The 12,382-nt window shown below is 42.5% G+C and overlaps 1 protein-coding gene across 8 annotated transcripts in view; it reads left to right on the plus strand.

Moving 5' to 3' along the window:
• Positions 1–9,491, plus strand: part of LOC129726435 (cGMP-dependent protein kinase, isozyme 2 forms cD4/T1/T3A/T3B) — a 414,395-nt gene extending 404,904 nt beyond the window's left edge. For all 8 annotated transcript variants that reach the window (XM_055683124.1, XM_055683123.1, XM_055683125.1 and 5 more), the window contains 4 exons: positions 38–326; positions 385–510; positions 8,160–8,349; positions 8,409–9,491. In XM_055683124.1, the coding sequence (XP_055539099.1) occupies positions 38–326; positions 385–510; positions 8,160–8,349; positions 8,409–8,574 (771 nt within the window). In that variant the 3' untranslated portion in view covers positions 8,575–9,491. The remainder of the gene's footprint in view (positions 1–37; positions 327–384; positions 511–8,159; positions 8,350–8,408) is intronic.
• Positions 9,492–12,382: the final 2,891 nt, after the last annotated feature.

Raw genomic sequence — 12,382 nt, forward strand, 5'->3', positions numbered from 1 at the left:
TTAATCTCCCGTTTCTAATGACCGCTAATCCATGCAGGCAAACAGCGATTTCATTGTAAAACTTTACAAAACCTTCAAGGATCGCAAATATTTGTACATGTTGATGGAAAGCTGCCTCGGTGGGGAACTCTGGACGATTCTGCGTGATCGTGGACACTTTGACGATCCCACCACTCGCTTTTACACGGCTTGTGTGGTGGAAGCGTTCGATTATCTTCACTCGCGCAACATCATCTATCGGGATCTGAAGCCGGAGAACCTGCTGCTCGATGTGTCTGGCTACGTCAAGCTGGTGGACTTTGGGTTCGCTAAAAAGCTGCAGTCAGGTAATGAACGCTTACGATGTGATACGAACTGTTTCGTTTGATAATTGATTTCTTCTAGGACGAAAAACGTGGACTTTCTGTGGAACACCAGAGTATGTCGCACCGGAGGTGATTCTCAACCGAGGCCATGACATCAGCGCCGATTACTGGTCGCTGGGAGTACTAATGTTCGAGTTATTGACTGGTAAGTGTACGATTGGATGTGATGAGAATCAAAAGCGTAGGGGCCACGGGCTCAAATTCTGTTTTTTTACTCTACTTTTGTTGCTGGATGCAAGCATCCCAAACGCACCACTGGGTAATAAGCCCGAAGATTCGCTCGCTACCAAGCTCTCGCAAGCAGTACACTGCAACACACACGAGCTGGGCACAGCTTACTTTGTGAAGGGCAAAATACAGAGAGCACGTGATTAGGTGGTGGTCAATCAACAACGGAAGCCCTTATCTAGGAAGTAACGAAGAGGATAAAGACACCTTTTACGCGCAGCTTGAGCATACATACGATAGCTGCCCAAAACATGGCGTCAAAATCGTTATCGGAGATCTCTACGCTCAGGTGGGCCAGGAGCAGAATCTCAGACCGTAGTACCAACTTCCAGCATAGCCTTTTATATCGGTACTCCTGAAGACTACCAGAACAGACTGAAACACAAATCGATCACGCCTTGATTGACGGAAGGTACTTCTCGGATATTATCGACTTCCGAACCTATCAAAATGCGCCAAAGACCTTCGGTTATCAACAACACCCGCTACCGTCGCCCGCCACGGTATAATCAGGAGCGATTTTAATTCCCTGAAGTCGCTATTGAGTACACGCAAAGCCTTGAGGTAATGTACCGGATGAGGAAGAGCTTACCGAAGCCCCTTTGGAGGACTACTGGAGTACTGGGAAGGCAGCCATTAACAACGAAGTGGAAAGTGCTGTTGGATTCGTCGAGAGGAATCAACGCAGCGGTTGTTTCCACGTGGAGTGTCAAACGATCCTAGACGAGAAGAATGTAGCGCGGGCATTGATGCTGCAGCAAAGGACCCGTCATAAAGTGAGTTGAGTTGATACAGCAGACCCAGTTTTTCCGGAACAAAAAACGCCGTCTGGAAGAGTTGGAGTATGAGGGAATGGAGCAACTGTATCGTTCTCAAGAAACACTTAGATCCTGCGCGGGATGCATTTAATTTCTTGTATAAGTGTACAGGACAATTGCGGGGCTAGCGCTACGATCCTACTGACACTAACAGTCTCACCCGAGTCAAGACTCGAACCTACGACGACTGGCTTGCTCGCACAGATTTTAAGGCCGCTTACGACACTATCGACCATGTAGAGCTATGGATAGTTATGGACGAAAAAGGCTTCCCTGCGAAACTAACAAGACTGATTAAGGCCACAATACATGGTGTACAGTGCTGTGTAATGATTTCGGGTGCGGTATCAAGCCTGTTTCAAACACGCAAGAAATTTCGACAAGGCGATGGTCTTTCCTGCTCCTGTTCAACATTGCGCTTGAAGGTGTTATGAAACGTGAGGCTTCAAACATACGAGGCACGATTTTCAGTAAACCCAGCTAGTTCATCTGCTTCGCTGACGACGTGGACCTTGTCGGAAAGACGTTCCAGATAGTTGCTGAACACTACACCAAGCTGTAACGTAAAGCAGAAAAGATAGGGTTTAAGGTGAATACGTCAAAAATCTCTCAGATGGTCTCGAGGTACGATGCTGGCCTAACAAGTCAGTCGTCGTAGGTTTGAGTCTCGGCTCGGGAGAGACTGTTAGTGTCATTAGGATCGTAGCGCTAGCCCCCCAATTGTCCTGTACACTAAACAGTAGGCTGCGAAGTCTGTGGATAAAAATCAGAAGGTCAAGTTTCGAATCGGAATGTAGCACTAAGGCTTTGCTTTTTGGCTTTGCGTTGAAGACCAAGTATCGGCTAGCAGTAGCGTAATGGTAAACCTCGGCATTGGTAACGTCAGACAACTGTAGCATAGAAATTCGCAGATGTATTTGACCTGGCAGTCGTGCCTACTACGGACTTCACAAGACCAACTGCATCATGTACAAGACGCTCATAAGACCGGTATTCCTCTACGGGCACGAGACATGGGCAATGCTCGAGGAGGACTTGCAACCAGTAGCCGTTTTCCAACTACGTGTTCTTAGGACCATCTTCGGCGGAGTATGTCAGGATGGCGTATGGAGGCGAAGAATGCTCCACGAACTGGCGCAACTCTACGACGAGCCCGTTATCCAGAAAGTCAAAACAATCCCGCAAAACGGTGTTCGTCTTGGATCCGGCCGGTACAAGACGTAGAGGCGCACAACCAGCTAGTTGGTTGGACCAAATGGAGTGAGATTTCGAAAATGTAGGACGCTGAAAAAACTGGAGACAAGTTGTCACGGACCGAGTGCGTTGGCGTTACATTGTGACGCAGGTGAAATTCTGAGGGATGTTTCACAAGGAAAGTAAATGAGTAAGGCAGTGCACATTCAGTGATGCAGTCTGCCACAAAGACTACGTTCTCCTCATTTCAGTTCAAGGTAGTCTTTGTGCTCATCTGGTATTCTTGTTACATATACAGCCCAAAAAGAAGGTGAAAGTCGAAGCCGTCCAGGAAAAGCGTTGATAGAAAACGGGTGAACGGCAGATCCTATCGCGAGAACGACTCTAAAATGCTACATCTACTACAGTGGCGGCGACTGAGGTAAACGTAGCGTGGATTTCGTCATACAAGGAAACAGATAAAGAGTGTCATTATGCGGAGGACCGTCAGTAACTGTTTATGCGTGTTTAGAATCAACATTTTATACATTGAGATATCTAGAAACAAACTTGGCAATTCCTTGAAAATAGAAGCTTGCTCCCAGATTGACCATATTCATATACAAATACATATACAAATTGAGGTCTTCGAGCAGGAAACATTCAGCTAACTCAGAAGATTGATAACTGGAAGGCGAAAGGTGTCCGACCGCAGGAACGGCAGGTGGTTTTGTGTGAAATGTCAAAAGGTGCATAAAAGGAAACTCAGGGCCGTGCCCGATCAGGGAAAAGAATTGGGAGGCTAGAGCGTGTGACTCCACCGATACAAAAGACGCGAGCCTTGCGAACAATTTAATGTGGAAACGGAGGATGCTTCTCCAGACACGCTATGAGAAGTTTTTTATAAAGCGTTCAACGGAACCAGAAACCGGACTGCGTCAATCTCTGCATGTGTAACGACTTGGGATGGAATCTGATAACCGATGATACGCTGGCGGCCATGCGTTGAAAACCACATATTGCATTAAAAAATAGACTTTTCCGGATGGCGATGAAGAAACTGGGACAGATAATCCAGTTTGATAAATTTCCCAAGGAAGGTAATTATCTGTCGTCCTTGCGAGCGGCCTTCCGGCAGTTAACCGGAGCATTCGCCATGGCAGATGTAAACATGCGTGTTGGCATGTTTTTAAGTTCCTTCTTCGTTTTGTTTTTTATTTCCCAAGTTTTCGCGACAAAATCGTTGGAGTAGATCGTACGCTTCAAGTTTACCCAGAAATTCTAGATGGGATAGCTGAGGAACGGAATTGGGTGGACTCGCCGACTTAAGTACCACATCAATATTTAGCTGCCCCATCTCCTCCAATAATCGCTTCGAGTAGTGGTACAACGCCAGATCCTGCCAGAACCCCACGTCTTTGCCTTTATGTTTTTTGCCTTTCTCCTAGAAAGGTATAGCAATCACTTGCAAAACCGAAAGTATAAAAGTGCTCCAAAGGGCCGAATGGCATATATCACTCGACTCAGCTCGACAAGCTGAGCATTTTCTGTATGTGTGTGTTTGTGTGTGTGTATGTGTGTGTGTATGTGCAGATTTTTATTCTCACTCACTTTTCTCAGAGATGGGTGGACCGATTTTCATTAAATTAATTGCAAATGAAAGGTCTTGTTGTCCCATCAGACCCTATTCAATTTCATTGTAATCGGATTTTTAGTTTCGAGGTTATGTATCAAATAGTAAAAATCATAAAACATCATTATCTCGAAAACTACACAACCAATTTGAACAAAATTGGTCTCAAAAGAACGGGCTACCTGGAAAGTTTTGAATTTTATAAAGATTGAACATGTTGTTCAAAAGTTATGGAAAGAAACGTGTTCTGAAGACTGTTTAATCTCACTCATGTTTCTCAGAGATGGCTGAACCGATTTTCATCAAATCAGTGTCAATTTGAAGGTCTAGTTGCCCCATCAAACCCTATTGATTTGTTTTGCAATCGGACTATTACTTTGCCTATTGTGTTTAAAAATGTGAAATCCAGCTATGCAAAGGAACATATTCCGATGACTACTTGGACTCACTCACTTTTCTCAGAGATGGCTAACCCGGTTTCCACAAAATTAGTGTCAAATGAATGGTCTAGCTGCCCCAGAAGACCATATTGAATTTTACTGTAATCAAACTGTAACTTCACCCGTAATGTACCGACTTGTGAAAATCACGAAACTTCATTATCTCAGAAACTATACAACCGTTTTGATCAATATTGGTATCATATGAGCTGGCTAGTTAAGGGTTAACTGATGAATTATGATTGAACATGTGGTTTCAAAGTTTGGCTGCCCTATACGTTCCCATTTCATTTGATTATATTCGAACTTAAGCAACTGTTATGTATTAAATTGTTAACAATACAACGAAAGTCTATTATCTCAAAGAGTACATGACTTATTTGAACATTACTAGTGTCATACGAACGAGTCATCTCTCAAACTCACAAATAACAAACTTCATAACAATTTGATATGTGGCTCAAAAATTATGGAAAGAAAAGAAATTCAAAGACTATTTAAAACTATACCTGCTTTGATCGATATATGTGGCCTTAACATAATTTAAGTGTGGTATCGTACTATTTGAACGTTTCAAATTCATTGATTCCTTCCGATGTGTTTAAAGTCTGCAAATGCTTAACCAATCGGCCATAGGATATGATCAAAGTCAAATAACAACTCGTTTGAAATGATTGGTTTTAATCGAAATGACAACATCCTCGACTGTTGGCTTGTGTACATCGCTTTAATTCTAAATATATTTATATTGAGTGGTATTCGGTCATTTTCAGCAGATTTTCTGGCATCAATCTGACACCGGAAATACCCATATTGGGAGGTATTTAGTTATTTAGGTTGTTTTCCAAAAATTAAAGTGTCGTCTTTAAATTCAAAATGGTGTCCAGGGTCAATGTTTGGTTTCTATGCATCATCACGTTTACGGAAATATCCATATTGAGTATTATTCGGTCATTTTTAACAGTTTCCTAGAAGTTGCCATTTAGCAATTCAAAATGGTGCCTGAGGACAATTGTTAGCTCCTTGCATTATTCTGGTTCCAGAGATACTCATATTGGATAGTATTTTAGGCTGTTTTTCACAAACCGGTAGTCGCCATCTTGTGTTTCAAAATGGTATTTAGGATACTGGTTAAAGAAAAACTCATATTGGGTGATATTTGGTCACTTTGGACTGTTCTTCAGAAGCCGACAGTCGTCATTTTGGACTTTAAAATTGCCTGTGAAACCAATTTTTGTCATCTGGGCGTAATTCTGGTTCCGAAAACATTCATATTGAATGGTATTTGGTCATTTCCGGCTGTTTGCCAGACACCGGAAGTCACCATCTTGAAATTCAAGACTGTGTCTGTGATCAATTTTTAGCTTCTGTGCATCTTTCTGATTCCAGAAATACTCATATTCAATGGGAATTTAATGGGAATCATTTCAGGCTGTTTTCCAGAAACCAGAAGTTGCCATCTTACAATTCAAAATGTTGTCTGTAGTCGATTTGTGGCTCCAGTGCATCATTACGGTTCCGGAAATACCCATATTGGGTGGTATTTGGTCGTTTGCGCTGTTTTTCCGACACCGGAAGTCACCATTTTGGATTTCATAATGGCATTTGGAGACAATTTCTGGATTTTGAACGGCATACTGGTTTAAGAAAAACTCATATTGGGTGGTATTTGGTCATTTTCAGCTGTTTAAAATGCTATCTGTGGTCGATTTTAGCTACTGTGTATTATTCTAGATCCGGATATTATTATTATGGGTGGAAATCGGCCATTTTTGGCTGTTTTCCAGAAACCGGAAGTTGCCATCTTACAATCCAAAATGTTGCCTGAGGTCGATTATGGAACATATTTGTTACCACTAAAAACATTCACCTGCCAATATGGTTCCATTAAGTAGAGAAGTTCGCGAGATGTGCAGAAATTTGTGAAGAAACATGTACTTCCAGAAGAGGGAGGGACGTCGAACCATTATGGACAAATTTGTTACCTCTAAAAACATTCACATACCAAATTTGGTTGTATTTTCTTGATTGGTTCTTGAACTGTGCGAAATTTGTGTTTCATTTTTATGGGACCCCTCCCTTATAGAAGAGGGTTTCGGGTGTCAAACCATTATGTACATATTTGTTACCACTAAAACATTTACCTGCCAAATTTTGTTCCATTTGGTAGATTATTTCTCGAGATGTGCACAAATTTGTGTTTCATCTAACTATTATGGACATATTAATTACCCCTTAAAACATCCACATGCCGATTTCGGTTTCATTTGCTTGGTTTGTTCTTGAGTTGTGCAGAAATTTATGTTTCATTTGTATGGGAACCCTCCCTTCCAGAAGAGGGAGGGGTCTCAAACTATCATAGGAACCTTTATCGGCACCAAAAACCCCTACACACAAATTTTCACGTTGATCGGTTAGGTAGTTTACGAGCCTATATGGATCAGACAGACAGACAGACCGGACTGCATTTTTATATATATAGAGAACAACATTAATATTTTAGAACCTAAAGAGTGAATATACATTTATTGGATTGAAGCGTTCATGTAAATCTGTTTTTACAAATAAAAAATTGAATGAGAAAGGCTGGGTCTGACCGCTAGGTGGATTAATTTCGGTTTTTTTTTTTTTTGATGAACGACGCAACTTCCGGTAGGCACTTCGTACTATTAATTTCCCCGTTCACGAGCGGAGCGACAGAGGAGCAGGTTTGACATCCTGTCCTCGTTAATTGTCAGCCACAGCAGCACCTTTTTGGGAACTTGGTATGTGAAGTGAATTTTACGTCGGGGCTTACTTTATTCGTGTGTAAAGTAAAATACGAACTGCCCTGCCAGTCATTGCCATCCAGGGTGTGACTGGTCTCGTCGTCCTACATTACCACCACGTTGCGATTCGCCTGGACTTGACCATCTTATTCAGCCACTGCCGCTGCGTCATTGCCTGTAACTCTGATACCAGTGGATGGGACTGCAGCTTTTTGACATGTATGTCAATGGTCACCAGGCACTTTTTCACTGTTTGGCCGGTTGCACCGACCTCCTGGCACGCGGCGATGTAGCCACTTTTCCCTCGGTCTTCCTCTTCAACATTTTTTGGAGCTTCTTGTCACTCAAAGTCGTCGGCCGTCCGGAATCGGGATTTCCTCCGATGCTCAGATTGTTTTCCAATAGTCAATGTATCCAGCGTCCACAAAGTGCCGCACGATGTCCGTTTCCGACGCGGAGTACCGTTCTTCAAAAGCGCACACTTCTGAACGAAGTAGCCTCACCTGTTTTCGCCTTTATGGATATAGTTCAACTGATAGAGCTGTCAATTTTTTTTCTCTGCTGATCCTTGGGTTACTATGATCAATGTTGCATGAGTAGTTCCGTCAGTGCGTGTGAAGGGCTCATGAAAAATCGATAATTTTAATCAATTTTTTAATGCAAATGCTAAGCTGCGAAGTACAGAGAAAAAAGCAGCTGTGAACAGGTTTTAAACACATTCTATATTTTTCCAGGAACGCCACCCTTCACCGGAGCCGATCCGATGCGTACCTATAACATCATTCTGAAGGGTATCGATGCCATCGAGTTCCCTCGCAACATCACCAGGAATGCCAGCGCCCTAATCAAGAAGCTATGCCGAGACAATCCAACGGAAAGATTAGGCTACCAACGAGGTGGAATCAGCGAAATCCAGAAACACAAGTAAGTTAAATCAACTTTCCTCAACTCTACAACAAAATCAATTCCCATCTTTCTTTCAGATGGTTCGACGGATTCTACTGGGAGGGACTAAGGAATCGTACCTTACCGCCGCCGATCCTGCCCAAAGTGCTGAGCGTAGTCGACACCACCAACTTTGACGACTATCCGGCTGACCCGGACGGCCCGCCACCGGATGACCTCTCCGGTTGGGATGAAGAGTTCTAGGGTTTTGGGGCTTAGCCGGTGGACGAAGGGCGTTGGATTTCTTCCCAGGTTTCATGTTATTTCATTTGTTAGGACAGAAAATGTACGAGGGTTAATCCCGGCCAGGGGAAAAAATTGCCACAGTGCGAGGTTTTAATTGGAAAGGGCAAACCCACTAATTGTGACTATGTAGATTTTAGCATTCGTTCGTGTGAGTTTACGCGTATGCAACCGAAATTACGCTAGTGGCAACAATGTATTGTATCACTATTATTGTAGAGCTATTTTTTCAGAAAAAAAAAACGAATTAATAGCTGAGAAATGATGAGCAAATACGCAAACAATTCTTGAAGCCATATTCGTGTCACCTTGCGGAAACAAAAACTTAAAGCGAACAATAATAATCGATATAGTTCACTGGGAACGATTGGAGGTCGAGTGAAAGAGAACGACAGCGATCAGAATGTCTTCCTAATTCTAATTTTAATGTGTAAACTTTTAAAAACAAGTATGTATCCTTCGAAACCCAAACCGCGGTATCTGTGCTATTCTTTTAATGCTAACAATGAAAAACAAAAAAAAAACATATTCTAGAATCATGTGCTTTCGTACCCAAATCTAGTGATAACCCATCAAGATCTTTTACGTTCCGCAAATCTGATTCTTCACCAATAATACATTGAATAGGCAACTTGTAGTTCGAATTCAAATCTCTCTTGCCCTTGTGTAGAAACATGTTTATTCTTTTTTTTTTTTGTTATAGTGTAATTTGACATTTGTAAAAATTGTACATAAACTATTTGCTTTTTATTAGACCCGGATCGTCAAGATTCAAAGAAATTGCGAACCCGCCAGCAAAATCTAAATAACTAATTTTCAACGGCTTGGTTTCGAACCAGACAGGTGAAACATATGAATACAAATAAAATACCAACCAATTCCGAGCGTGTTATTGTTTACTTCGAACGACAGTAGAATAACTGTATGAAATTTTCTTTAAAATTATTATAAGGCTCTGTTAGCAAAAGGTTCCATAATATTTCAAGTAATGTCACACTAAACATACACGAATATAAAATTCTTTACTGTCAGTTTTGAGACGAGATATTGGTCAAAAGTACTGTAAGTTCAGCTGCCCACAACAAGACATAAAGATCGTCATCGTATATATGAACACACAGGTTGGACGAGAGGAGTCCTTTCGTCCCGTTTTTGGTAGGGAAAGCCTTAATTCTACCATCAACGACAACGCCTTGAGATTAATGAACTTCGCCGCGGCCAGGGTAATGGCCATCTGTAGTACTTATTTTGCACGTCTGAACATTCGGAAGTACACCTGGAGACACCCCAATGGAGAGGTCTGCTCCTAGATCGACCACATGCTGATCGACGGGCGGCACTTTTCAGATGTCATAGATGTGCGGTCCTTTCGAGGGCCTAACATCGACTCGGATCACTTTCTCGTGATAGGCAAGATTCGCGCCTGGTTGTCCAACGTATCTGAATCGAGATGGACGAGGATACGTTTGGACATCCAGAGGATATCAGCGGAAGAAGTTGCTACAGAGTATACTCGGAAAGTTGATAGATGGATCGGTGAACCAGTTGGAGTGGACCTTAATGAGCACTGGAAGCACATCCATGATGCGGTCAGCGAAGCAGCGCGAGAAGTGATAGGTATAACAACGGGAACCACGCGTATTGGGTGGTCTGATGCTGAGGTGACGGAAAAGAAGAACTAGGCCTACGCCAACACGTTAGTAGCAGCTAATCGTGTGGCGCGTAAGATGCGGGAGAAATACCGGGAGGCAAGAGCTGTCGAAAAGAGGCTTCACTGCCGTAAGAAACATGAGAAATACGATCGTGTCCTCGCGGATGCAGAGAATTGCTTCACCAGCCACGACACGAGGAGCTTCTATAGAACGATTAACGGAATCAGGAACCGCACCGCGCTCGTATCTGCCATGTGTAATGACAGGGAGGGGAACCTGATTACTGATAACTCGCAGGTAGCCAGGCGTTGAAACCAACATTTTGAAGTGGTGTTGAACGGTGAGGAGGGTAGGAGAGTCGTCGAGGGAAACAGGATAAAAATTGGGAAGGACGGACAAGCTGTGGACCCACCAATATTGGACGAGGTGAAGAATGCTGAAAAGAACGGTTTACCGCCCGAACTCATCGAAGTCGGAAGCGAGCGGCTATGTAGTGCAATTCATCAGATTAATCTAAGGGTATGGTCTGGGGGACAACTACCTACAAACTGGTTGCATGCTCTCATATGTCCTATCTACAAGAAGGGACATGGACTCGACTGCAGTAAATATCAAGGCATAACCCTCCTCAATTCCGCTTATAAAATTCTCTTCCGAATCCTGTTCCAGTGCCTGAGGCCGTTGCAGGAAGCTTTTGTTGGAGTACACTAATGCGGTTTTCGAGCGGGACGATCTACAACAGACCAGGTGTTCACATTGAGACAGATTCTCTGACAAGCGTACGATTTAGTGAAAAACAACACGTTGTGGCAGATTATGCTACAACATTCGAGCGAATTTCTGGACGCGTTTGTGACGTTAGATGGTCAGAGGTAAAGGAACGGGCTGTTCAACATAAAATTGGAAGGTGTTATACCAAGAGCAGGTGTACGGCACCATCAAGTTTCACATACTTCTAGGCTTTGCGGGCGGATTTGATATCTTCGATGCTAATCGTAGACCTGTGTAAGAGGCCTTAGCGGCTCCCAAAAGGGAACCTGCGCGAATGGGACTCACCATAAACACTGCCAAAATAGAGAACATGATGGTTGGAATAGAGCGTGGTAGTCCTACGGGCGTTGGTGCTGAGGTGTTGTTTGTTTATTTTGGACGTGTGATAGCGAGGATAGCCGCAAAATACAGAGATAAATTGCGGCATCGAAAAGGGCCTATTACGGATTGCGTAGTAAGCTTGGAGACAGCAGCTTACAGATCCACACGAAATTTGCCCTTTACTGGCCGCTGATGCTCCCGGACATGAATGGTGAACGTGGAAGAGCGCCGACCCGCACGCGCTTGGGGTCATCGAGCGTAGAATCCTGTGATTAATACTCGGTGGCAAACCAGAAAATGAGGTGTGGCGTAGGAGAAGACTATATTCAGTAGAGGCCCAAATAGAGGTCGTCGACTTCGAGGAAGATCCCGCACGCGTGGCACATCCAACGCTGTAGACGAGGATGGCCGAGCAGCGTATGTAAGAAGCGACTGTTAAAGAGCCGCTCATAGAAGTAAAAAGTAAGTGAGTCTTTAGATTTCTTACCAATTAAATAGAAAACTCCAAGGTTATAGCTTTAGAGTTTTAGTTTTAAAGCTGGTAATAATTGTTTTTGTATGTTTACTCGAAAAAGTTTGTAAAAATTATAGTTAAATAATACGTTACTATTTTCTATTATTTACTAACTTTTAATCGCTTATTGGTTTTATTTTTTTTTTTCAATTTGGAATCTTAAATTGAACTTTTTTCAATATTGGTAATTAAAACTTCAGACAATTTCTTATAAGCCATCTCTTGAACACTTTTATTAGAAAAACTTTATTCCCTCATTAGTGCTCATTTTGAAATGCACGGAAAAGTTTAAATTAATTTAGTTGTTTATTTAAAGAACTTAAATTCAAAGAATCCTGAGATGCTCATTATTCGAATCAGTTTTTGTTTTCAAAACAAACGTTAAAGTTATAAAATAATTCAAATAAACATTTTCTTCAATATCTATTTCCACTTTGCCTCTAAAGTTTTGAAAAACTTAACACCCCCATCTTTCCCTAGTTCAATTCCTAGCTACGCACATGCGATTCAC

This window comes from Wyeomyia smithii, chromosome 3 (genome assembly GCF_029784165.1).
Source record: "Wyeomyia smithii strain HCP4-BCI-WySm-NY-G18 chromosome 3, ASM2978416v1, whole genome shotgun sequence".
Taxonomy (NCBI): domain Eukaryota; kingdom Metazoa; phylum Arthropoda; class Insecta; order Diptera; family Culicidae; genus Wyeomyia; species Wyeomyia smithii.